The 27,089-nt window shown below is 40.7% G+C and overlaps 1 protein-coding gene across 1 annotated transcript; it reads right to left on the bottom strand.

Annotated features, from left to right (window-relative positions):
- Positions 1-14,557: 14,557 nt before the first annotated feature.
- On the bottom strand, positions 14,558-26,728 carry ANGPTL5 (angiopoietin like 5). The gene is made up of 8 exons (XM_009674342.2): positions 26,607-26,728; positions 24,757-24,904; positions 23,683-23,786; positions 23,026-23,119; positions 22,001-22,101; positions 19,159-19,279; positions 17,913-18,098; positions 14,558-15,664 (listed from the first exon to the last, which is right to left on the bottom strand). The coding sequence occupies exons 1-8, from the start codon at positions 26,703-26,705 to the stop codon at positions 15,345-15,347; spliced, it is 1,173 nt and encodes a 390-aa protein (XP_009672637.1). The 5' UTR covers positions 26,706-26,728; the 3' UTR covers positions 14,558-15,344.
- Between the last annotated feature and the right edge of the window lie 361 nt (positions 26,729-27,089).

The following is a 27,089-nucleotide window of genomic DNA, read 5'->3' as shown; positions in this document are numbered from 1 at the left end:
ACTCAGCTTGGAACTCTAGGTGCATGTTTTCAGTGCTTCTTTTATAAATAACTTCAAATTTCTATACACTTATGTTAGCATTATGCAAATAAAATCACAAAAAGCAGCTCCTCTCTGCCTATGGATTTTTTTGCGAGCTTCCAGGCCTGTAATGTAGCTTCTGCAGAGCATTCTTCAGAGGGAGTGACGCAAAACAAAAATAAGATCACCAGAAGGTATTATGATTCACTAGTTGTAAATTTAAAATGCTTTCCATTCTTCAATTTTAGGTGCAGTAAATATAAACCTAGTGGCAATGGCTACATTTAGAAAGGATCAAAGTCAGAAGTAGGATTGGTGTACTTGCAACATCACTTACGTATAGCTAAATGCGGTTTGCAGCTGGAGGCTCATCTATCTGGACAACAAATACATCTATGGCATGAACCTCTACTGCAAAGACTGAGAAAGACAAGAGCTAACATCAGTATGTATCATGTAAGAGCTCATGAGATCCAGTTTCACTTCCTTGCAGACCCATTTCATACTCTCCTGCCCTTATCAGGATGTCACTGCAGAATATATATCTAACCTCTGTTCTGTCATTGCAGACAGCCGAACCATTCCTACTGGGAAGGGTTCAGGCACCTCAAGCCCTCTGAGACGTCCCTGAGCATCCTGCCTGGCCTATGCAGCTCCGCAATGGGGCCTGTGTGAGATACCTCAGATGCACCTGGGCATTTTGGGTGGCATCGATGCCTATGTGTAGGCAAATGAATCAAGTTATAGAGGTCTCCAGGCACCAGGGCCCTGGTTCATCCCACCTAGGTCTAGGCACTGACTTGAGCTCAGGTCAGAAGCACAGGGTTCCTTGGCTGCATACACAATTGACAGAGACAAGCAAACATCTCCAAAAAGCAGTTCAAATCCATTTAAGACTCAACCTCCTGATATGCATGTTTTTCTCTCTCCATTGATGAGACGGAGAGCAGTGACTAACTACACTCTCGAGTTAAAAGTCCCAGCATATGATAATTTAAACCCTTTTTTTTCCACTGATGAGGTCAGTGTAGAAATCTGGCTGCTCGGATAGTTAGGCCTGGATATTGTAGGCAAATTCAGAAAGTAAGTTGCAAAGAAGACTTCAGGATACCTCCAGATGGAAACCTCTGCATAAGCACAAGTTCACCGCTGCAGGAACACTGCTCTGAGGCAGCATTCTGATTTTACTGACTCATCTGGAGTGGCCAGAACTGTACACAATGTACAAGATGCAGGCACAGCATTTATATCTGCATTATTTGTTGGTCCCATGAACTCTCTGGTAGGTTTCTTAGTAGTGATCAGTTTGAAAAGATGTTCTTTAGCATGTTTCTCCTAAAAATTGCTTTTAAACATAATGCTACAACTGATCAAGCCAAACAACTAGAAGTTGTATTCTGCTCTATTTTCTTCATTGACACAACTTTTGCAGTCTCCTCTTGAATTTTCAAAAGCAATTAAAAGAGAAGACAAGTGTCATGCACTTTATCTGCAATTAGAGCATGCCTTCTGCTATGAAAATAATCCTGCCAAAGCAAGAGGATGTTATTAAACTTTTGTGTATTATGCCTATAAAAAATTTTGCAACATTTAGCAAGTTCAAAGCAGACGTTATCTATTCTTCGAAATGCAACTGTCTGGGACTGTTGCATTTCTAACTATTAGGAGTTACAGAGTCAACCAGCAAGTAGCCTCATTTTTCAAAAATAATGTCAGTGTCCATAGAGGTTATTTCTTTCATAGTGCTTGTATCTTGGCTCTGACTAGGAAAATGCTAGCAGAGAGCATACCTTCTTCATCACATCAGTCTCATGAATATCAGAGGAATTGGAAGCAATTTGTCAGGGCAATTAGAGAGGTGCAGAGCCTTGGCACATTTTTTTTCTAAATGTCTGCTGTATATGTATGAAATTTCTGCTTTATGCACTGGAGTCTCTTCAAGTTTCAAAGGTATCTGCAAGCAAGGAAGATTGGCAATGTTCTCTTTCTTTTTTTTCACGTAGTCTACCATAGGTGTATTTTTTTATCCTTCCAACTTCATCTTTACTATCTTACTCCTGAATATTTCTCATCTATGGAAATCCTGTAATTATCCCTTCCACCCATTTATGAACTCGCTTGTGTGAAATTTCAACTGCCACCATAAGACTGTTATATACTGGAACTTTTTATGCGGATAAATCTCTCCTAAGTTTTGAACAGTGACTCAATTACTGAATCGTTACTAGACTTAGACTAGTAATATGCTCTTCTTATCATCAGAAGTCAATTTTCATTTTTCTCTGTACGGAAGAAATGCATCATTTGAGTGTACTCCCTTACCTTTTGGTTTAAGATAAAGTGTTACAAAACCTAATGGAGTCTATCACTGGGAGTGGAATCACCTAAAATCAAGCTATGTTTTAGCTCAGTATCCAGCTCAGAAACTATCATTTTCTACCAATTTTTAAGAGATTCATTCAAGCATTTTTATCATGGCGTGGCTGACCATAGTGGTGACTATCTTCTGCCTAACATATCAGTGGTCAGAGCAGCCACCCATGAAATGGAATATCTAATTTTAGGAACTCTTCAGCCAGAAGTCCAGCAGACCCATGTCCTATCTACTAGGCTAATTTTGGACTGAAAGCAATCTCTACTCTCAATGTGGAAGTCAACTATTACACATTGTCATCAGCAATACAAGTGTCAGCAGTCTGGAAAAAAGAGCACATAAAACAGAGCATTCAGGTGTGTCCTTTTCTTAGGTTTGTCTGTGTTTTTCTGTCCAGAGCCTGTCTAAAATAAACTTCATTTATACTCAGAGGAGAAAGCCTTCCTACCTCATCTCCTTCTCATCTTGTACATTCACAACAGTTGAGTGGCTCAGGTTCAATAAGAACTTACAGCCAAGGTCACCTTCTAGGTACAAGTGACCTGATTTAAACTCTCTGGAACTGAGGTTATCTAAACCCCTACCTTATGGCCAAGTATTGTAGACACTGAAATTGCCAGCCAATATTCAAAGCACATATGGCCACTGCTATTCATTTTTATCATTTTAAATAAAATCCAAACATATCCTCACAAGAGGGGAGGAGTTATGATCCTGAGTGGAAGAAGACACTAAAATTTCTTTTTTTGTTATCGTCACTGAAGAGAGCAAAGCACTGGAACTGTCTCTGGAGGTTTTCAAAACGTGAATCTCCATTGCTTTTATGGGAAATTGAAACACTACAGAAGAAATGAATCACTATAATTTAGCTCAGGACTAGATAGCTGGGTTTCAAGTATGTCTAGGCCTGCACTGTGAATAATGGATCCTACCTTAAGTTCCTAATTTAGTCATATATTCAGAACAAAATTCACCACATTGCAATTTTGGTACTTACCTGAAGGGCCTAACGTGATATAAGGTGGATATATTTTATACTGTAGGCTTATTTTTTGCCATTGCCACATTACTTTTTGGTCACCTTTGAACTTTGGAATTATGGAAAAAATAAAACCATGTGAAGATCGAGTTCTAAGGTTTGTATATTTGAAAATACCAATCCTATCCTCTTGCTTCATTCTTGGCAAAGTCATTCTATTTACTATAGTTACAGGAAGGGTTCACATGTATTTCCCTGTGCACTAGAGACTTGTTACTGAAACTTGACTTTACAAATGAAAATGATATTACTGTTTGCTGCTAGCCTGCAGTTCTGTAATCTGGATGATGTCACCACTTTTGTAACAAATAATGGCACTGCAATGAACTTGTGTGTCTTTTTTAACCATAGACTTATTATATACCTTCCGTCAAATTTTTCTCCAGAAAGGGGTGCAATCAATTCTTAGAAAAGTAGAATTCTTGTAGGTGAAATGTAGTAATACCCTTAGGCCCCCAGTGGTCCTCACTCTGTTATGATAATTGCTATAAAAAATTTACAATTAAAAATCTTTTCTTCAAAGAGCTTTAGAATATAGATAAATGTCCCAAAATGCATACATGTGCTTACCCATTCCAAAGTACAGAAAGTCAAGCAAGCATGTCAGAAAGCCAGGACAGATGTACATGGAGTTCCTGACTGAGCTCAAGCACAAAAAGGAAGTGTGCAGAACGTGGGAGCAGTGACAGGCTATTTCTAGGAACAAAAAGACATTGTCTGCCATGTAGTAGTGGAATTAGGAAAGCCAAAGCTCAAGTGGAGCTGAAACTAGCTAGGGAAGTAAATGGCAATAGGAAAGGTTTTTATAAGTATATTGGCAGCAAAAGAAAAGGTAAGGAGAAGGTAGGCCCATTGCTCAAGGGGACAGGGGACCTAGTGACAAAGGACATGGAAGAGGCTGAAATAGTGCTTTTTTTCCCTCAGTTTTCACTGGTAAGGCTTGTCCTCAGCCTTCTCTGGTTTCTCATGCTTACTAGCAGAGTCTGTGGGAGTGAAGCCATATCCACAGTAGAGCGAGACAGAGTTAGGGATCACTTAATGCAGTTTGACATAACACAAGCAGATAGACCTGGCCTCTTCACAGCGATAGGATGAGAGGGAACAGGCACAATTTGGAGCATGGGAAATTCCAATAAGATATTAGGAAAAAAGATTCACCGTGAAGGTGGTCTAGTAGTGGAACATGTTGTCCAGAGAGGTTGGGAGATCATCCTAGGAGATGTTCAAGATTCGAAGAGGCAAGTCTCTGAGCAACCTGATCTATTTAGACCTGCTGCTAGCAGGCAGTTGGACTAGATGTGCTCCAGAGGCCCTACCCAACCTGAATTATTCTATGATTCTATGAACTTTATTAATAATTTTATAACCTCATATAATGAATACGTCTTTCTATAAGTTCTTTACATGCACCATGACTAAATGCAATAGGTAGCTAGACCGAGGAGAGAGAGAAAGCCTATAGTGAAGGTGCCCAGAAATTACACGTTAAAGCATCAATATTATACACTGCCATGTGCCCACATACACACACAAACACACAAATCTTCTAAAGGGCATGAGCTTTTCCTCCTGGCTTTTGTCCCGGTCCGACCCAGAGGGGCGGGCACCCCAACCAAAAGGCATGGTGGGAATGGCGGATAACAGACCGCAAAGTAATCAGATTCGAGGTGGCGGTATAGGTGTTTGTGTGTCAATGAATGGATTTACAATACCGATAACAAAATAACCCTTTAATGGCAGTTTAACAATTAACAATAACAGGAACAATTATAACTAGAAACCTTGAAACTTTGATACCCAAATATATGCACAATATTTACAGCAGGGGTGGATACATAAAACAATATAAGGATACACATATACAGGGCATAACAAATCAGTTCAAAGGAAAAGCTGAGATAAAATATATATAGGGGTATATGTACTGCTACTACTACTACTACTACTACTAACAACAAGGGCATCCAAGAGGCCGTGCAGGGCAAACGCGCCTCCCCCGGTAGCTGTGACCGTGCTGTGGATCCGGCCGCACGGGCGGGGGTGTGCCGTCCCCTCCACGCCACGCTCTCTGGTGCGCCGTCCCCCGGTATTTGACCCATTTTGGCTCTTACGTGTCCGCTGGCTCTGATGTTGCGGCTCCTCCGGAGGCTCCTTCGGCAGCTCCCGGTCCAGTGTCCCGGATCAGGATGGAGAACGGCAGCCCCGGCCTCTCCATCCGCTGTCCCGCGGCTTCTGGTGAAGGCCTTGAAAAAGGCCACTTGGCGCCTTCCAGCCTTTAACAAGGCTGCTGAGCTGCAGTGATCCAGCTCTTCTGGCTCTGTCCCACTCTGCCGTCGTTACCACCACACACACACACACACACACACACCATGCAGCTGCAGCCCTTCTGTAGGCAGCCAAATGGTGACTGTAGGCAAACCTATGGGCACGTGGCGTGTGCTGGTTGGTCCGTTGCCAATCCTTCATTTGAATGCGGACCTGTTGGAGGGCTTGGATGTAAGGTCCTCCAAAATAGCAGAGCACCTGGGGTAGCCCCTTGGCCAGTCCGGTTGGAGATACTGGCCCTGGGGTCACGTAAAGGCCAGCCTGATTGACGGCCACAGTTACTGAAACCGTCTCTGGGCTGTGGGGGTTAAAAGGCTACAGCTTTATACACGCCTGAATGGAATCTGGTCCCTTAAATAGACTCAGCAACATCGTCTGACCACAGGATTCACAGGGAGCTACTAGGTTCTACCTAAGTTCCTATTAAAGGCTGATAAAGACAGTATGTTTTGGGAATGGTATGACCGGATGACTTGTGCAAAACAGGATTGCTATTTTATCAGAAGATCAGGACAAGTCAGGACTGTTTCTATTTGACTGGGTCATCCACCAACCTTGCGTAGAGGAGAATGAGAGCTCATGCTTGTTAGCCTAGCTGTGGGCTTAATTTGTATACTTTCAGGTAAACAGGAAAACTAACATAGGCTAGCCTCTGATCAGAGTTTCCAAATGAAGCTATGGTTACAGAACGGGTCATTTACATTATGAGCCATATGTAATAGATACTTACCACCTTCACTAAAAGAATATTGGACTTGGACATTAAAAACAAACAACAAAGGGGAGAACCTGAATTCAAATCATCTGCCATTATTTCTTCTTTCTTGCCTTATCAAACACAGTCATGTGCAAGTTAATTACAGGCCTAGTCTCATCTCTCTTATTCTTTCTTCCTTGCTACCATTTTAAGAGTTCTTGTTGAGCTCCGTATCCCAATGTGCTAACATTTCCTCAGATTTTGTTCCGGGTTCCTGACAAGGGAAGCTACAGAGATAGAGGTCAGGTTAAAGGGAACTTTAATGAATGTTACTGCATTTAGCGTTTCAGTATTTTAGTTTACCTTTTATGTATCAGGGACAGGGGGAGGAGGGAAAGAAAATGAGCGCAGCCAACAGAGGCAGCGAACAGACGTAGCAGTTTGCGCAGCAGTGTCTGGGTTCTGCCTGGGCCTTTTGTGGGCCTTGTTGGAAGTTGTGAAGGCTTTCTGGGGACCCCCGAGGAACTAGATGGTGCTTGCTGCTAGCAGGAAGGGAGAGCTGGGCAAGGACTCCTGCAGGGGACCTTGACTTAACTTCTCCTGGGAAGTTCTAGCTAGGTGGGGCTGCTGCTAACGAGCTCTCTGGGCTGCCCTGGTCAGAGGGAGTTGGGGCTTTTGTTTCAGGTGGCTCCTGATTGGGTGGGTCAAGCACCCTTGTGAGTCACTGCTAGGCAGAGGCCTATATAAAAGCCAGGCCCAGAGTGCAGCTCCCAGAGTGCAGCCAACAGAGGCAGTGAGCATATGCAGCAGTTTGTGCAGCAGTTTGTGCAGCAGTTTGTGCAGCAGTTTGTGCAGCAGTTTGTGCAGCAGTTTGTGCAGCAGTTTGTGCAGCAGTTTGTGCAGCAGGGTGCCAGAAGGCAAAGAAGGCACCTCTCCATTTTGCACAGTGGTGTGTCCTTCCCTGGGGCATGGTGATGACATGCCACAGAGCACATTCCCCAGTGGCTGCTGGAGGTGCTGCATTGGCTGTGTCTGAGGTTTCAACCCAGACAGACCCTCTGACAGCAGATGCAGCTCTGCAGGTGTCAGGCTGCAGGCAGTGCCTGGGGCCTCTCCGCGAGGCCTGGGCTGATAGACAGCTCTCCTGTGTGAGGTGTGCTGTGGTTGACCAGTTGCGTCACCAGATAAAGGAGTTACAGGAGGAGGTTAGTAGGCTGCGTAGCATCCGAGAGGATGAGCAGGAGATTGACAGGGCATTCTCAGAGGCTGTGCAGCTCCAGGAGTCCCCTGTCCCCACTGCAGCGGAGTTGTCAGCACCGTGTGTAAAGGTGCATCATAACGCTGTTGAAGAGGGCTGGAAGCTGGTGACCTCTCATAGAAGGAGAAAGGCTCTTGCTCCTCCTCAAGACTTACCCTTGAAGAACAAGCTTAGCGCCCTCCAAGCTGAGGGCATGGATCCAAGGGAGGCAACTGGCCTGGCAGACCCTGTGCCGTGCAGGAACCCCCGGAAGAAGCGGTGAGTGATTGTTGTGGGTGACTGCCTGCTGCAGGGGACAGAGGCACCTATCTGCCGACCTGACCCCTTGTCCAGAGAGGTGTGCTGCCTGCCAGGGGCTCGAATAAGGGATGTCGTGGAAAGACTGCCAAGGCTTGTCCATGCATCTGACTACTACCCTCTGCTGATCTTCCATGTGGGTGCTAATGACACGAAAGGCAAACTGGAAACCATCAAACAGGACTTCAGAGCTCTGGGAATGGTGGTGAAGGGTCTGGGAGCCCAGGTCGTTTTCTCCTCAATCTTGCCTGTGAGGGGAAAGGACGGGAGGAGGAGTAGACGAGTTTTCCAAGTTAACAACTGGCTGCGCTGCTGGTGTTGGCAACAGGGCTTTGGTTTCTATGACCATGGGACCCTGTTTGAAGATCAACAGCTGATGGGGAGAGATGGGATCCACCTTACCAAGTGGGGCATGCGTGTCTTTGCCAACAGATTGGCCAGCCTGGTAAGGAGGGCTTTAAACTAGGCAAGATGGGGGAAGGGGAGTGGTATAGTGGCAGGGGAGTGGGTAAAACACCGCTCAAGTCAGGATGCCTCCAGCGGGTGCATACAGCCAGGGGAGACAGCATGCAACATGGCTATGGAGTCTCCTCTTGCACCTCTCCTGGGAAGCCTGCATGCTTGACTGGCTCTCTGAAATGCCTGTATACCAATGCACGCAGCATGGGGAATAAACAGGAAGAGTTAGAGATCTGTGTGCGGTCGCAGGGCCATGATCTCACTGCAGTTACAGAGACATGGTGGGATAGCTCACATGACTGGGATGCTGTCATGGATGGCTATGTGCTTTTTAGGAAAGACAGGCCAGGAAGGCGAGGTGGTGGAGTTGCTCTTTATGTGAGGGAGCATACTAGAATGTATGGAGCTCTGCCTCGGGATGGATGAAGAGCAAGTTGAGAGCCTATGGGTAAGGATTAAAGGGCAGGGTAACATGGGTGACACTGTTGTGGGGGTCTACTACAGGCCACCTGACCAGGAGGAAGTCATCGATGAGGCCTTCTACAGACAGCTGGAAGTAGCCTCACAGTCACAGGCCCTGGTTCTCCTGGGAGACTTCAACCACCCTGACATCTGTTGGGAAGACAGCACAGCTAGGCACAAACAGTCAAAGAGGTTCCTGCAAAGCATTGATGATAATTTCTTGACCCAGATGGTGGAAACGCCAACGAGAAGAGGTGCAATGCTAGACCTTGTACTAACGAACAAAGAAGGTCTAGTTGGAGATGTGAAGGTTGGGGGCAGCCTTGGCTGCAGGGACCATGAGATGGTGGAGTTCAGGATCCTACGAGGAGGGAGCAGGGCAATGAGTAGGATCGCAACACTGGACTTCAGGAGCGCTAACTTTGGCCTCTTCAGGAACCTACTTAGGGGAATCTCCTGGGGTAGGGCCCTGGGGGGAAGAGGGGTCCAGGAGAGCTGGTTGATATTCAAGCATCACTTCCTCCAGGCTCAGGATCAGTGCCTCCCTCTGAGGAAGAAGTCCAGCAAAGTGGGCAGGAGACCTGTGTGGAGGAGCAAGGAACTCCTGGCCAAACTCCAGCAGAAAAAGGAAGCGTACAGAATGTGGAAAAGGGGACAGGCCACTTGGGAGGAATACAGGGACGTTGTCAGAGTGTGCAGGGATGCGACAAGGAAGGCTAAGGCCCATTTGGAATTAAATCTGGCAAGAGATGTCCAGAACAAGAAGAAAGGGTTCTTCAAATACATCAATAGCAAAAGGAAGACTAGGGAAAACGTGGGCCCTCTGCTGAATGGGGCGGGTGCCCTGGTGATGAAGGATACAGAGAAGGCAGAGTTGCTGAATGCCTTCTTTGCTTCAGTCTTCACTGCTAAGGCCAGTCCTCAGGAATTCCAGACCTTGGAGACAAGAGAGGAAGTCTGGAGAAAGGAAGACTCTCCCTTGGTCGAGGAGGGTCAGGTTAGAGATCTTTTGTCCAAACTGGACATCCATAAATCCATGGGCCCTGATGGGATGCACCCACGAGTGCTGAGGGAGCTGGCGGATGTTATTGCTAGGCCACTCTCCACCATCTTGGAAAGGTCCTGGAGATCAGGAGAGGTGCCTGAGGACTGGAAGAAAGCCAATGTCACGCCAGTCTTCCAAAAGGGTAAGAAGGAGGACTCAGGGAACTCCAGGCCTGTCAGCCTCCCCTCCATCCCTGGAAAGGTGATGGAACAGCTCCTCCTGGAGGCCATCTCTCAGCATCTGGAGGACAAGGTGGTGATCAGGAGTAGTCAGCATGGATTCACCAAAGGGAAATCATGCTTGACCAATCTGATATTCCATCAGAGAAGGCTGAGTGGCTGGGTAGATGAGGGCAGAGCAGTGGATGTTGTCTCCCTGGACTTGAGCAAGGCTTTTGACACTGTCTCCCATCACATCCTCCTAGGTAAGCTCAGGAAGTGTGGGCTGGATGAGTGGACAGTGAGGTGGATTGAGAACTGGCTGGATGGCAGAGCTCAGAGGGTTGTGGTGAATGGTGCAGAGTCAAGTTGGAGGCCTGTAGCTAGTGGTGTCCCCCAGGGGTCAGTCCTGGGTCCAGTCTTGTTCAATATATTCATCAATGACCTGGAGGAAGGGACAGAGTACACCCTCAGCAAGTTTGCTGATGAGACTAAACTGGGGGGAGAGGCTAACACACCAGAAGACTGTGCTGCCCTTCAGAGCGACCTGGAGAGGTGGGTGGAGAGGAACCTCCTGAAGTTCAACAAAGGCAAGTGCAAGGTCCTGCACCCAGGGAGGAATGATCCCATGTACCAGTACAGGCTGGGGGCTGAGCTGCTGGAAAGTAGCTCTGCCGAGAAGGACCTGGGAGTGCTGGTGGACAACAAGTTGACCATGAGCCAGCAGCGTGCCCTTGTGGCCAAGAAGGCCAATGGTCTCCTGGGGTGCATTAGGCAGAGTGTTGCCATCAGGTGGAGGGAGGTGATCCTGCCCCTCTGCTCGGTCCTGAGGAGGCATCACCTGGAGGACTGTGTCCAGTTCTGGGCTCCCCAGTCCAAGAGAGACATGGCACTCCTGGAGAGAGTCCAGCGGAGGGCTACCAAGATGATTAGAGGGCTGGAGCACCTCTCCTATGAAGAAAGGCTGAGGGAGCTGGGCCTGTTCAGCCTGGAGAAGAGAAGATTGAGAGGGGATCTCATCAACGTGTACAAGTATCTGAAGGGGCAGTGTCAAGAGGATGAGGCCAGTCTCTTCTCCGTGGTGCCCCGCAACAGGACAAGAGGCAACGGGCAGAAACTGAACCACAGGAAGTTCCATCTGAACCTGAGAAAAAACTTCTTCACTGTGAGGGTGACTGAGCATTGGAACAGGTTGCCCAGAGAGGTAGTGGAGTCTCCTTCGCTGGAGATATTCAAAACCCGTCTGGAAGTGATCCTGGGCAATATGCTCTAGGTGACCCTGCTTGACCAGGGAGGTTGGACTAGATGATCTCCAGAGGTCCCTTCCAACCTAAACAATTCTGTGATTCTGTGGAAAATATGTTCCTTCATTCTCAGAAACTTCTTCATATAGCATTGTACACTGGCAGCAGAGCTATGCGATGTTTTAATCCACTAGTGACATGCATCAGAATTTCTTGATATTGTGTTTCAGGCTGATACATCTTCAAGGCAAGGGTTGTCAAACAAATTTTGCACAATATCTGATATAGTACGTTTCAAGCTACAATTTTTGAGACGGCAGTTTAAACAACTCCCTACTAATTATGCATTATGTTAGCCATCCCTAAATAACTGGGAAGACTTGTGTCAATTTCTGCATGCAACCAACTAAAATGGAGAGTCAAGCTATGAATCAAAGTTTCCTACTTAAAACTTAGAAAACTGTAAAATGCACATAAGCATACTATATATTTTGTAATGGAGTATCAATACAGTCAGTGTATGTTTTATAAATACATTCTGTAACAGACACCAATAATAAGATGAAAATGTTTATTCTTGTTAATGAAACATGGTCGATTATAAAGTTTTAAATCAATCTCAGAATTTACAGTAAAAGAGCAAGTAATCTGAGTAATTTAGTGACTCTTTAACTGTTCAATTAAGGTCTTTCTAAGCGGAAAGTAAAATGCCTTTGGTTGTACTGTTTTGTTATTTCCAGATGTCTAATACACTGAACCCTGCAATGCCACGTCAGTAGTACTCAGGCCATGGAAACCATGTTGTCATTTATTTATATTACTGCAGCATCATAAACTGGGTCAAAACATTTGAGTTCACCAAACGGGGATTTACAAATTGAAGACATGCTCTTGGAAAAAGAAAACAAAAGAAAGAAATGCAGTTTCATAACATTAGAGATTACATGTCCTTTAAAGACAATTTTTCATAGTCTGAGCTATCATGCCTGGAATAGATATTAAGTGTAGTTTAACCAAGCTACTTTTTATTTGGAACATTCAGTCAGTTTATCTAAATATGTCACACCCGACATGATCCTTTTTATTTAGTTGAAGTCTGTATGGGCAACAACTAGCTGATTATTCCCTAAACATATGATAATTAAAATCTTATATATGGTTTGGAACCATCAGCTGTACATACTAAAAACAAGCCCCTGGAATCAGTTTGATGCCCTTGAATATTCTCTATGCTTAACTAAAAAACTATTTGTTTCTCAGCTGTCTTATTCAAAGAGAGGAAACAGAATGAACCTTTGAAGACAGTAGCCACCTATTACATGGAAAACATCCTATTTTCATTGCTGTATTTCAGATGAAAACTATCTCCAAATTAAAATGTCTGTTTGCACCAGGCAATTTGCCAGCTAATTTGTACTGCTTTCCTTTTGTCTGCATACACTCACATTTAAAACAAAAACAGATTGTACCAATACTCACACTTCAGCATACTTAGATAGTGACAGACTGAGATTCCCATGCACAAAATCTTCTTATAGAATCCTTATTCAGATTTTCTCACTTGCTAGATTCCATGAAAAGAAGTAAAATCATTAAATGCTATAAATTGTTCTCTAAATACTTGTTATAGATGTCATAGAAGCATTAAGAGTGATAATGACAGGTAGATAAAATGGCACATAAGAGAAATTAATAACAATCTCTATTTTCATACATGATTTCTAATCTGGCAAAGGAATAGAGTGTTGTCCACCTTTTGCTTAAGAACAGCATCTTGAAAAATCATACCTGAGTGATTTAAAGGAGTTAACAACTGAGTATCATTTGCAATTTGGACTTTATCCTGCTTGCACGTTATTGCGAATTCAAACCTCACAGCACAATTAAGACACAAGGCAGGACTGAGGCAAAATGGATTCATTTTAGCTACAAAGCAATGGAACCCTAAGCCATGGAGAACACAAGTGTCTACCTGTGACCTTGCTATTAGAATAGTGCTTAATGATATTAAAGCATATGTATTCAATTCAAGAGAGCCTTGGAAATGTTTACATTTTCTAAGGAACTGTAAGTATTCCCTTGCCTCCCAAATACTACTATCTAGAGTTCAATTCATTCCTTGTATAGGTTTACACTTTTGACTTGGATTCAAGATCCAGTGTCTGTTTGCAAGAATGACTCTTCAAGCTTTCAAGCCCTTCTCCTCTGGGACTTGTTACTGCCAGCTAACCTAACAGATGTCAACAAAGGACAATTTAAACCTGATTATTAAACACGGTAAGATCTGCCAGCACACATCTATGGTCTTCATTTACCACCTTCATTTTTAAGCAGGGATTTCTAATAAACTCCAAAGGACCCCAAGAGCGTCAGTAGTCTCTAGCTCTACACTAAGCATCCAGATTCCGTACTTAGACTCTTCCTTTTCTGCTCACAGGTTTGGACCTGGTTGTCAGAGAATCAGTCCCACTACCGTTCAGGCTTTCTTCACTACCATTAAATTTCTATCAAATCTATCCACTTGTGCTTTCCCCTGCAAGGGACTCCTGGTGACATAATAACCCTAACACAGTGACCACACCCAGGCTTGCAGCCAGAGTTAATGGCCTTTAAAGAGCCACATATTGCTCTAATGCTTGTTAGTCTTAATAGAGAAGCTCTTTCATTTTAGTATCTACCTTTATCAGGCTTCTGGGTCCATGTTGCTATTAGAAAGGGAATGCATTCTTAATATGCCTGGAGAGAGAGGGAGGGACAAAGAGGGTGTACATACTATCCATCCTCCTGTAGTTTTATATATCCATGGAAAGAAGTGCTAAAACATAGTAATTCTGAGCTGATGATGGTTTATACTCACTATCCTAATGCTTATACAGAGTCTGAGACAATGAGGAGGAAACCCATAAGAGTTTTTAACACATTTAATTCCATGTTACTACAGAGTAGATCTATGGAAACCGAAGCAGAGAAGAGAAAAAGCTATGCATAACTCCTACAGAAGGGATACTCATTCCAGAAACACTACTGTACTGACCACATTCACATTTTTATTGATATTATCCCATTTTTACTCAGAGATATTCAAACAATTCACACTACTTAATTTAAAATGGATTTGTACAAGTTCAATCTTTTATTCATTACTACATGAACGTTCACAAAGTGAATGCCAGTCAGAATGAAGAACGCAAGATCAGGTCTGTATCTCCAAAAATTAGAACTCCAAAGGTTATATGAAACGTTTACACATGTTCACGTGTTTACACCTGTTTATTGTTAGTGAATTGTGAAAAAGACAAATCCTAATGGTGCAGCAAAACCTGATTATGAAACGTGATGATTGTGAAACCTAAGTAAAAAATAGACCATAGTTCTTGTATGTGTGTACCTTGTTTAAAAATCAGGCCCTGAGAGTATATTGAACCTTACATATGTGCTGACATAAGTCAGTGTATCTTGCCTGAGAAGGGGTTTAGAAAGAAGTGCTTGTTATGGAAAATTAAGCTAAGGTGAAGAAAAGGTATTTTTCCAAAATATGATGACAGAAACAGCAGGTATATGACTTTTAAAAAAAAAAAGAATGCTGCAATTTCTTGGCAATTCAGATGTGCAGAGAACATAAAAAAATTTGTTCAAAATCCAACATTACTCTTTTTTCAGTGTAAAATCAAGTGATGTGTTTTTTTACAATTTTTCCAGTGCCTCTGAGAGTGAGCTGAATATAAGCTGATAAACACTCTAAGCTCCATCCTTATTCCAAAACTCTATTCTTAGGCCCTTCTCGCTCAAGTAGAAACACTACAAACATCTATGCTGACAATTCATAATGGAAATTAGTAACTATGTTATGGAAATAGCTAATAAAGTTTTAAGACTGAACTGTTTAACTGAAAAGGAAAGGCATTAATGTTATCCTGATACATTATTCGACATAACTGCAAGAGATATATTTCTATTTCCATAGGTTAATTGAAATAGGGATTATAGGTTCTCCGAATTTTCATTGAAACTGATTTAATTTTGACTGGTTTATTGTTCATTGTCCACGTATCCCAGTGAATCCCAGTCGCAAGGAATCTACCTGTGTAGCGATGAATACCGTTAAGATTTGCAAGGCCACACTGGCTGAACCACCATCCAGTTTTATCACTGAAGTTACTGCAGCTCTTTACAGGCTGTTCTTTAATAGTGCAGATTGGCCTGCATCCATCATTATCAACATCAAATGTGCTGAAAGGCATTGAATTCTGATTATCTTCTTTTCTGTATCCTCTAAATGCATCACCTAAGTACAACAGATAAAACAGAATGACAATAAAAGAGTTATTTGTGGAAAAACACATTTCTTACTTATTGCATACCTTGCAAACTTTTCCTCTGAATTTATTAGGAAGCTAGATTTCTCAAAGACTGTTCAAGACAGCACCAAATAAGAAGTTGGTAATGTGCTGAGGATACAAGAAAGAAAAAGTATAGAATACTGAGAAGTATGGAAGAAGTTGAAATTTGATGAAATATCTTTATTTTGTTGTCACTTTTAATGATGCACACTACCTATGAAGGTAAAGCCTTCTGTCCTCAAAGAAAGTGGAAGAAAAAATAAGGAAACAAAAAGTAGTTAACTTCATATGTTCCAGCGATTTGCCCAAAGCCCCAGAATGAGTCATGACATAAAACTGAATTGTTAAAACACAGAGGTCAGTGATTACTGGTTCTATTATCTTACCGAAGAAATAATGTTTCTGACAAAGACAGGTAGAAAAAGGCACCAACGCATACAGAAAATAATTAGTACTTTGACAAGGTAAACATTCTTACATACTAGTAAACATGAAGCAAAAAATTAGAAAAGAGCGGTAAGACATGGTGCGATGGTTAACAAGAGTCTTTAGACATTTAGTATAGCTAATAGTATATGTATACATTAACACAGGTAGTCTGTAGCTGTAATTTAATATTCTGTTTTTCACAGAATCACACAGAATGGTTGAGGTTAGAAGGGACCTCTGGAGACCATCTAGTCCAACCTCCCTGCTCAAGCAGGGTCACCTAGAGCATGCTGTCCAGGATCACGTCCAGACGGCTTTTGAATTATCTCCAGAGATGGAGACTCTACAAACTTTCTGGGGAACGTGTTCCAGTGCTCAGTCACCCACACAGTAAAGAGGTTTTAACTTATATTCAGCAGAGCTTCCTGTAAGATCCCCTCTCAGTCTTCTCTTCCCCAGGGTGAACAGGCCCAGCTCTTGCAGTCTTTCCTCATCTGAGAGATGCTCCAGTCCATTCAACATGTAAGCCCTTTGCTGGACTCGCTCCACGAGCTCCCTGTCTCTCTTGTACTGGGGAGCCCAGAACTGGACACAATACTCCAGGTGAGGCCTCCCCAGGGCTGAGGAGACGGGCAGGACCACCTCGACCTGCTGGCAACACTCTGCCTCATGCAAACCAGGAGACCTGGTTTGGCCTTCTTGGCCACAAGGACACACTGGTGGCTCATGGTTAACTTGGTGTCCACCAGGACTCCCAGGTCCTTCTCGGCAGAGCTGCTTTCCAGCAGGTCAACCCCCAACCTGTCCTGGTGCCTGTATGGGGTTATTCCTCCCCAGGGGCAGGACCCTGCACTTGCCTTTGTTGAACTTCAGGAGGTTCCTCTCCGCCCACCTCTCCAGCCTCTCCAAGTCCCTCTGAATGGTGGCACAGTTTTCTGCTGTGTCAGCCACTCCCCCCAGTTTAGTATCATCAGCAAACTTGCTGAGGGTGCACTCTGTCCCTTCCTCCAGGTCATTGATGAATATATTGAACAAGACTGGACCCAGGACTGACCTCTGGGGGACACCGCTAGCTCCAGGCCTCCAACTAGACTGTGCCACTGACCACAACCCTCTGAGCTCTGCCGTCCAGCCAGTTCTCAATGACACCTCACTGTTCGCTCATCTAGCCCACACTAGCTGAGTTTACCTATGAGGATGTGATGGGAGACAGTGTTTATATATCAGCCAGTAACTGCTGCACACTATAGACCTAATTTGTTCTGATCAGTCTTTTATTCTGTCCTTCACAGAATGCCCTTCACCTGGGCATTTCTGAACTAAGCAAAGCAGTAACATCAAGAAGACTTCCACTGACATCAGCAAATGTGGGATGAGGTAATGGACATATAAAGAATGGAACCATTAGATAGACACACACAAACACACACATATAATCTCATATATATTATTTATATTTTCTTTGAACTTGAATCTATTACATTTTCTTTATCCAAGGAGTGTTTATTCAATTATTATTCCATTGAACACCTTGAAGTAATAGGATAAAGTGATTTCTTACTATATAAAGATTGATGTTGGCATAACCAAACACTACATCATTAGTCATTTACCTGCATAAGCATTCATTATGTACATAAATACATTATAAATAGAGAAAACATTTTTAAAGTTATTCTAATTAAATATTACTTTTCGAATGCTTGTTTTTTCACCTTAAGAAATGGAGTAGTTATCTTTAAACACTAAGAAGGAGGGTCTTACCAGCATTTCCTGAATAACGCCCTAAATGGATTTTAAAAGAACATGCTTCATCCTCTATCCAAAATCCATCATATGATGAGTAAGCATGCTTGTCATTTTCAGATTCCAAATCCACATAGAGACTGAAACTAGTTGCTTTTTGATTTACTATATGAAAAATCTTCCTCAATCCAAGCCAAAATTCCCCTACAACAGAAATATTATGTTTATTTATAACAACAGAATATTATAAACTCCTAGAAAAAGAATTTGTAAAAGAAAATGGTTTCTTTTCGTTTTACTGCTTTACTTCCTGAACCAAGTGCAATAAAACTTGTCTGACAGGCACACAGTCTTTTGAAAGATTAATGAAAGTAAAGAGAAGTCTCCTTACTTCATTGATAAAATCCATGGACAGAATTCTCATGTGTGCACCATCTTTCTTCCCTGTGACAATTTTAGTAAATTGTCGACATGGTAACTTTCAAGTGTTCATCTTCAGTATAATATGAAAGGGTGCAAAAATCGGATGTGCTCTCCATCAGGAGTGCTAAACGGAGCACTCCTAAAGGCAATACTGGCAAATGATTAATGTCATCATTGTATGAAATGCAACAAAACTCAAACCCTCTGCTCAAGAGTTGCCGCCTCTGTAAATAACACTTTTTTCCATGAAAGGCTGTCCCATATGAACCGCACTTGCTTGTATAGCTTAAAAGTTGTGTGCTTTCACTGCATTCCCAGATAAACTCCAGAAAAAGCAACTGTCTTTGGACTTGCTGGATGAATGGTGGCAGTGAAAAAATAATACCACAGCTGTGTTGGTTTTAGCTACTGAGATATTTCAATTCTGTTTATACCTTGGCATCCCCTGTGGTGAAATATCATTGATTTGTTCTGCTTGAGGAAAATATTTTGAAAATGTGATCAAAACCAACGAAGGCTTTTTTAAGTTTGAAAAATTTGGGGGCAATATAATTTCTCAATTATTTCAGAAAGAAAATATTGCAACTTTTTTAACATGTCTTGTGAGAAAGAGTCTGAGGACGGGGCATGGCTAAAGATTCCACTAGGGCAAGAATCATTATTGAGAAGATCAAGGAATCGATTTGGTGAAAAAGAAACTCTAAGTATAAATAAGAAACAGGATCTTTACCCTGTAGTCTCTATAATATTAAAAATCCCACTAAGTTTAGTGTGAATGTAGCTCACATACAGACAGCAGAATACTTGAGTCTAAAGCCTTTAGAATATTTAAAAGTAATACCAGATAGGTCACCAAATCCATCCAGATATTCAGACCATGTTCTCCGAAATTCAATGATTCCATCAGTTCTTTTCTGAATCACAGTCCATCCACCTCCTTGAAAATCCATGTCACACAAAACCTAAAACAGACGCAGGTAAGATGAGAGGATTCTTGAAGCAGTTGTAATAAAGAAAATAACATTTTAAATAAAACAAAGAGGACTATTCAGTATGTTTTGCCAAGCAACATACTTTTCAAATATTTTAACAAAAAGCCCAAAGAAAATTAACTGAACTGAACTGAACGGAAGCTGCAGTACTGTCTTATATGTTCTTGTTAGACTGTTTCAGTTGGAGATTTCCTCAATCAGTACAGAGCTGCAGTGTGATCTAATACAACCTGGAGAATTTTGGATTCTCAAATAACTCAATGTCATGGAGGCTTTGAACAACCCTTGCAGCACAAGTATCTGAATCAATGATAGAAAGGATCATGTGCTTGAAAGGACAACTGGAAGATGATGGGCTTTACTCCCAGGAGAATCACATGGTAATTTCAGTCACCCAAGGAGGGTGGAACTGGAATAAAAAGAAATACATATGATTCCAAAATGAATACTTAGATGCAGATACCTAAAACACATTAAAAACAATCCCGTTGCCTTATCCACTGTCTTGAGAGATGACTGCATGCTTTGCTACTCGTCTCAGTATGAGTCAAAAATACAAACAAAAGCCAGCTTGGGCACAATATCCAACTCTGAACCAACATAAATCAATGGGAGTGTTGACACCTTTTGAAAGGATCAGATTTGGCTGTACATGAAAGGTTATCAGCCAGTTACTTTGATATGGCACCTAAATACACAACAGCCAAGTAAGAATATGAGATAGGTATGTAAGAACAGTCATTGCTGTATAGTGTCTTAATCTCTTATGTGCTGGAAATGATGATGCAATGGTTTCCTTTCTGAAAGCCTTACAATATTTTATCTACTTTACAGCTTGCTTTATGTCCCATATCATGCAAGGTACGAGGGGTGCGACTGCGCTAGTGCAATTTAAATGAAATGGGCATGAGGATGTCGCTACTGAATATTTCTTCCCTTTCCATCTTTAGTGCACATAAAGAAACATATTTCCAAACAATCACTTAGTTTTTCTGACCCACTGTGAAAAATCATTGATATACGTTTACTCATCAAAAATGTATCAGAAAGTGATCACAATTCAGTTTTCCAGAAGTGAAATTGTTTTTAATTGCCTCATGTTTGAATGCTCACACAAATGCCCATTTGGGACTAATTTTCTGAGACGATGAGAACCTGCAGCTCTGGCTGAAAATGGATATTTTTAGAGCTCCTGGAATTCAAGTTTAAATTAGCTCAGGTTAGGAATCCAAATCTGAGGTCACTTTTGAAAACACGAGGTTTCAAACATGAAAACATGAAGACAGGATCAAATTTTCTAAATAGCTGTCTTCATTCATCTGATACCTTTATGCAAATGATACTAACGACTAAAATTTTAGTTTCAGTTGCATTTAAGGGGCAGCTTATTTTTCACTGCTGAAAGGGTACTCATTGAAATAAATTATTTCAAGCTGGCCTTCTTTTCTGTTTTTTAGTGTGCTACTACAGTATTCTGCCTCTGTGCATTTTTCTTATTTAGCTAGTTTTCAAAGCTTCCAAAACTCTTGGCTATCAGCTCCTTAAAATGCATTATGATTTATTGTTTATGTATCAATGTTTTGAGTCTTTTGTTCTTGTACTCTTTTTATGCTTCAGCACATGGAAGGATTTGCACTGAAGAGTGTTCCATAAAATAACATTCTTTATGGAACACACATCTTTTAGATATTTTTCTCTGATAACTTTTTGGCATTGTCTTTTCAGTTCTGTATAACTTCTATCAGACAAGTGAGACGTTCTTATGCATGCAGATGTTTCTTCTCATTATTTATTGTTACCCTATGGTTTTAATCAAATTTTTATGATTTCTCCTTTTGTTTCTTGTTCTCCTTAAGGAATCTTTCCACTCATATAACTGATTCCCACTTCTTTAGACACTGGCAGTAATTTTAAATGTGCAAAAGTGTCAAAAATACTTTTGAAGTGAAAGGAACCTTATCATTTCAAATATACTTGCTAAAAGCTACAAGTGGACTAAGAAATCACTTTTCTCACAGAGATTAGTCATACTCTCTCTCAGTAACAGTAATCTGTGTGAGGTATGAATACCTCCTCAACAGCCCCCCCGCCCCCCATCAGAGACAAGTTCCTCAATCTAGAAGAAATACTGAAACAAATGTATTTTGTGCTATGGCTCAGCTGCGGGTGAGGCAGACAGCGTTTTCTTCACAGTACTAGTATGATTGTTCTGTGAATGCTTGTATCTATCTTTGCCTTTCCTTTACCTTGAAGGAAGTTACTGACGAGTTACAGATCTTTTCCTTAAGCTCCCTATATTTTGCAGATAGTATGATAGGGTCCTCTGTTGGGGGGCTACAGAACCAAGCTCTTTTTTCTTTTCAGGTCCTAACATATTTCTGAAGCCTTTTCATAACAAGTTTGAGCTCTTTTCTGTAGTATTTTGTTGGGTTCCAATTGGCTGGGGATAAAGGGATTCATCCTCCCTTTGTTATATATAAAGAAAAACTATAAAGTTAGTCAACTTCTACAAATTTCTTTGCAGAAACTGGGAAAATCTTCAAAATTATAATAAAAGCAGACACATTTGGATAACAATACACTTATTCACCTCTGGAAAAACAGTCAAGGGAAATATTTCAGATCTGTTAAATATACTATAGAGCATATTGTCAAGCAAATTTTGACTATTATGTGAGATAAGTTTATTACCTCAAAAGGATAATTTGATCCTTCTGGATGGATAATGTAGAGACCACTTGGAGTTTTTGAAACTGAACCTACGGTATCTTTAATATCAGTGCAATCCAGCCCTGGAGAACAAAGTATTTGATGAAGATTGTTAGCAAAATATTTGGGAAAAAAGCAAATACAGTTTAAGCACAGAGACAACGAATTTTGTTGGGAATGCATGAATGATCCCAAACTGCATTTTGTTGTCACAAAAACTTTAACATCCTGTTTTATCATGAATTTACCTTATAAATGAAAATTCTCTCAACTTCGGTAAGCTCAGAAAGAAGCATAAGTAGGAACTGGTATACAGAAAGTTCTTTCTAATCTTAACTCACACTACACAGAACATAAAGATTGTACATCTGTGTCTTGTTTTATGGATCTTATTCTTATTTGGGTAACGCTCTTACTGAGTGAAAAGACATTTCATCTGGAGAAGGATGATTACTTCTTGCAAATACTTGTATTCACAGTTGTAAAAGCTTTTACATCATTTGTATGTATAAAAACTCTTTGCTTCCAAGTGTTAAGCCAGATTCCTGTTAAACATATTCAAGTAAGTAGTTAATAGGGCTGCTTAGAGGTAACATTTCCTTTAGTTGAGGTGGGCACTACAAAGATTAGCTGAAAGATAGTCCAGTGCACAGGTGGCTTCCATCCCATTTGAAGAAGGATTTTGCACACTTTATTTTACTACAAAAGAAAGTAGTACTTAGAAAGATCAGTCCACTTACGAACTGATGATCATATTTTGTATAAAAATCAACAGGTTGCTAAATAGGATGCCCAGAATTATCAGTTTGCAAGTGATTTAAAGTACTGTTTTCAATGAGATTTTTTAAACAGTTCACAAATTTTCCAACGTTTATGTGCATGCTGACACATAATAAATACTGTAAATGTTATCTTTTTTTTACCTTTCATTTTAACTAGTTCTTTGTCAAGATACTCACAAAGATAAAAATCAAAAATAGCAAGGCTAAATGGGAAAAAAAACTTGCCATGAGATTGAACTGCTTTGTAAGGAAGTGGATCTAAATGCTTTCTTAAAACTTCTGCATTCAAAAGAAGTAGTCTGTTCATGAGTTCATTCACCTGCAAGTTCAAATAAAAGATCTTTAAATAGATTGCAATGAGAAATTTTGAATTCTAAAGATTTTCTCTTTGACTCCTAGATAAATATATTCTGAAGTTCATTTTTGTGATATGTTAGTGAATCATAACTTTAACATATTAACAGGTCTGAGTTTTTATTTTTGCATGCATCATTTTTGCACACAATCCAATTTAATTCAAGAAAAGTCTTTTGGTGTGATTAAGGCTTTGTCTCTCTGCTGAGTGAGTGCACGGTGTTTGTAAAACACTATCAAATTTAATGGTAATATAATGCATGTCATTTGCACAAATAGAACGGGACTATGTGGAGGAATGGGCTGTCACCTGTCTTACTGTCATGTGTGCCACTAAATTATGTACCAGGTGGTGCTAATCTCTCCTTGTAGAAATCACACTCATGCTCTACCTAAAGTAAAAAGCATAGGTACCAGGGACGCTAATTCTACTGCTTCAATAACACTATAAATGCTTAATTTTCTCCAGTTAAGCAATAATTGTAGTGCTAAATAAATAAAAATTCACATGATAAATAAAAAATGTACCTGATTAGAAAGGTAATCCAAAGAAGATTGTTGATCATCCATCATGTTTCTTACCATTTTTTTTGTACTTCTTGCATATTCAACAAGAGAGTTCTGCAAATTTCCTTTAAAAGAAATATGTTCATCCACTTTGTTAACATAAATTTAGAAGCATTCTTGACTGAATAAGTGGCATGCTTATTTATGATGTCTAAATGAATACTAAAGGTGTTTAACTTCAGGGTGCCTAAAAATGAGATCTAAGTAGTACAGAGACCACAGATTAAACCCAAAGATGCTCGGAACCTCAGACTCACTGGTTGCAATGAAGACATGATGACTCTTCTGAAGATTTGCCTCTACAAAGGAGAATTTCATCTTATCCTTGGGCTACTTGGATAACCAGGTAATAGATACCATAGAAACACAAATGCAAATGGTAAAAGATAGATACATTAGGTTTCCTGTCATCCTACATGTCAATCGTTTGACATTCACTACTTATACTCATGCTCCTGGATTTTGCCCTGATACTAAATATACAAAAAGTAAGCTATATAGGTAATTAATAATACATATTAAAAGTTATATAGGAAAGACAAGACAAAACATCCTGAGGCTGTTTAGATCAATTGCTGGGTGGTTTGTCAAGGCAGTGAACAGCGCATACTGACACATCTTCTATATAGGCATCTATAAAAGGCAGGCTGAAGTATAGATTTCTTCCCACTTAATTTCAGGCGTCTGTGATGCCTACATGAGAGACAGAGACCTTACTCTTCCTCTCCAGCGGAGAGAGCTACAGACATTCAGAGGACAACACAGACTTAGCTGGGCTGAGCTGCTGCTTGGATTTGCCTCCAGTGATTATAGAGAGAGGCTAGCATGATTATATTTTACTTTTGGCACCTCGGCTGCCTACACTGCACCCTTCTTTTAACCAATACTCAAGCCTGAGCAGCAGGGTCAAAGGCTGTCACATGTGCTCAGGAAGATTAACAAGTAAGTTAGCGCAGCGCAGCATAGCATAGCAAAGGATTACATAGCACGGCATTGCATAGCTTGTCGTTGAGAGTATTCTTTATGAATACATACTGCACATGTAATGTTTTTCCCCTCGTAAAATTTTAGCTTGAACATCACATGGTACAAGGCATTGTTCTTTTTGTTTTGAAATATCTGCAGATTTATTTTTCTCTTCTGCCTTGAGTGGTTCTTCCACAGCTCCAACATTCCTTGTGCCCTGTTGTACCAAACAACGGAGGGGGAAATAAATTGATCATAAAGCATACATAAAATTGCTCAGTCTGCCAAAATGAAGCAGATTACTCCATGGATCTTCTGTCAAAACTTTTTTTTTTTGAAAAAAAGCTCTATCAAGCAATAATTGAGAGAGCTAAGATTACACAGCTGCAGGACTAACTCCCGTTAGATGTCTTCTCCTTAGCCATAACTCACAAGAGCATGTCACAGGTAAAGAATAACCTCTATAAGTTTTGAAAATACTACCAACATTTCTGAAAAAGTATTGTACCTCTGAGCACTGTAAACTGGAGGCCTGAAATGCAAACACTTGCATTTAGGAAGCTCACATTTTGAGGATCACCATACCCAACAGACATCTCAAAGGCTAACAAAGTTATTTTCACTGGAAAGGAGCAGGCTTTTGCATTTACCACATATTATCAAAACAGTTCCACTGTAAATATTTGCACCTGTTATTAAGCTATGCACACAAGTCCTCCCAAGCAGATTTGCCGACAAACCGAACATTTGAAAAATATCTTAAAGGCTTTTGTAGAGGAAAGAACAAAGGGACATTATTCAGAGGGATACCACCAGGTGAAACGCTAATAATAAAAACAATGGCATAAGCAGTTTCAAACTGCTACATCTCTAAATGTTATTTTAAAATAATATTTGCATATCTTAATGTTTTTTTTCTTCCACGGTGCCATGTGACAAACCTGTGTAAGAAATAAGGGAATGTCCCTGACTCATCACATAAACAAATGCTAAAAGTAATTCCTGAAATATGTGTCATCACAGAAAGCATTATGAAACATATTTTGATGTGAGTCTCTGTGCTTTAATTGCATGATCTTAGCACTGTACACTGTTTGCACACAGTATTTTGAAATGTAAATAGGACCCTTGAAAACATACAGATCTTCAAAAAAAGAAAACTTATTTAGACTCGATTGCATCTTTAACATACTTGTTCTCATTTCCTGCTTCAGATTTCTCTTTCTGGTATTGGCACTACACTGGTACAGCACTGAACAGTTCTTTCCTGATTTTTGCTTTTAAAAAGTGAAAGTAAAAATTACAGAAAAATGTTAACAAACAGATTTTACAAAAAATTGTCTGAATTATTAATTTAATTGCATCCTGTTTCTCAAATAAATGCTAGAGAATTTAAAGAGTATGTTTCTCCAAGTTTGAAATAAGTACAAAATAAAGGAAGGAAATTTCTGTAAGAGTTATAAATAAATCATTTGAAACTTATAAATAGATCGCTTTATCACAGCTACTCACCAGATGTTCAATTAAATACTGTCAAGCAAATATTTTAAATCAACATTTATTTTGTTAAGGAGCAGATATGAAACAGACAATTAAATCTGACCGCAGCAATACAAATAAAAACCGTGAAACTGCCAAAGACAACAGAGTTGCTCTGCATTTACGCTGATGCAAGTGAGATAAAAATCTGGCCCTACCAGCTGAGCTGTGAATGAAAGACATTAAGACAAAAACGTTCTTCTCCTTATACACAGAATTGCTACAATCTCAATGCAGCTATATGAAAATACCTGATTCTTCTATATTTTCATATCTACCCCGAATAAAGCAACCTACATTTTAAACACACCTGTCACTGTTCTCAGAAACTATTCAGTTACCTTCATTATCTTAGCTAACAATATAATTGAAAATCTTACCTTGGAGGAACAAGGTTTGACATTACTTATCACAGTCTCTCCCCAGCTGAAGAAAAAAATGCTGAGACAAACAAATGAAGTTACCCGAAAGGGGATCATCTTTTACTTGAAGAAATGCAAACGCTTTGACGGGTTTTGAATTTCTGTGGAAAGAACTGCACACTCCGAAGCCCTGAGCTAACTATTTGGGAATGTGTACAGCACAAAGAGCAGCCAACACACCACTTCTTTAATGCCTGGGTTTAATAAAATGCATTCCACTAGATTTTATATACTGCATTGCTTTTTACCTGAGAGAAGTTACTGCTTATTATCTTTATATGACTCACACGAGCGTATAAGTATTTTTATTGTGATAAGACTGTGGCAGATCTTGTTAAATGCTATTTTTGAGCATTGGTATATATGTATGTTTGTACTGAATCTGGGCAAGTCTGGGCTACTTGAAAGGAAAAAGTGTTAATCACTGTTTTCATCTTTTTG

This window comes from Struthio camelus, chromosome 1, assembly GCF_040807025.1.
Source record: "Struthio camelus isolate bStrCam1 chromosome 1, bStrCam1.hap1, whole genome shotgun sequence".
Taxonomy (NCBI): domain Eukaryota; kingdom Metazoa; phylum Chordata; class Aves; order Struthioniformes; family Struthionidae; genus Struthio; species Struthio camelus.
This window is presented reverse-complemented; position numbering and strand designations above follow the sequence as displayed.

Coding starts and splice junctions, on each gene's coding strand:
- ANGPTL5 (XM_009674342.2), bottom strand. CDS start 26,705: ATGATCCCCTTTCGGGTAACTTCATTTGTTTGTCTCAGCATTTTTTTC. Junction 18,099..19,158: donor TGGATTTGGTGACCTATCTG/GTATTACTTTTA, acceptor TTTCTGTTGTAG/GGGAATTTTGGCTTGGATTG. Junction 15,665..17,912: donor GCGTTATTCAGGAAATGCTG/GTAAGACCCTCC, acceptor TGTTGTACTTAG/GTGATGCATTTAGAGGATAC.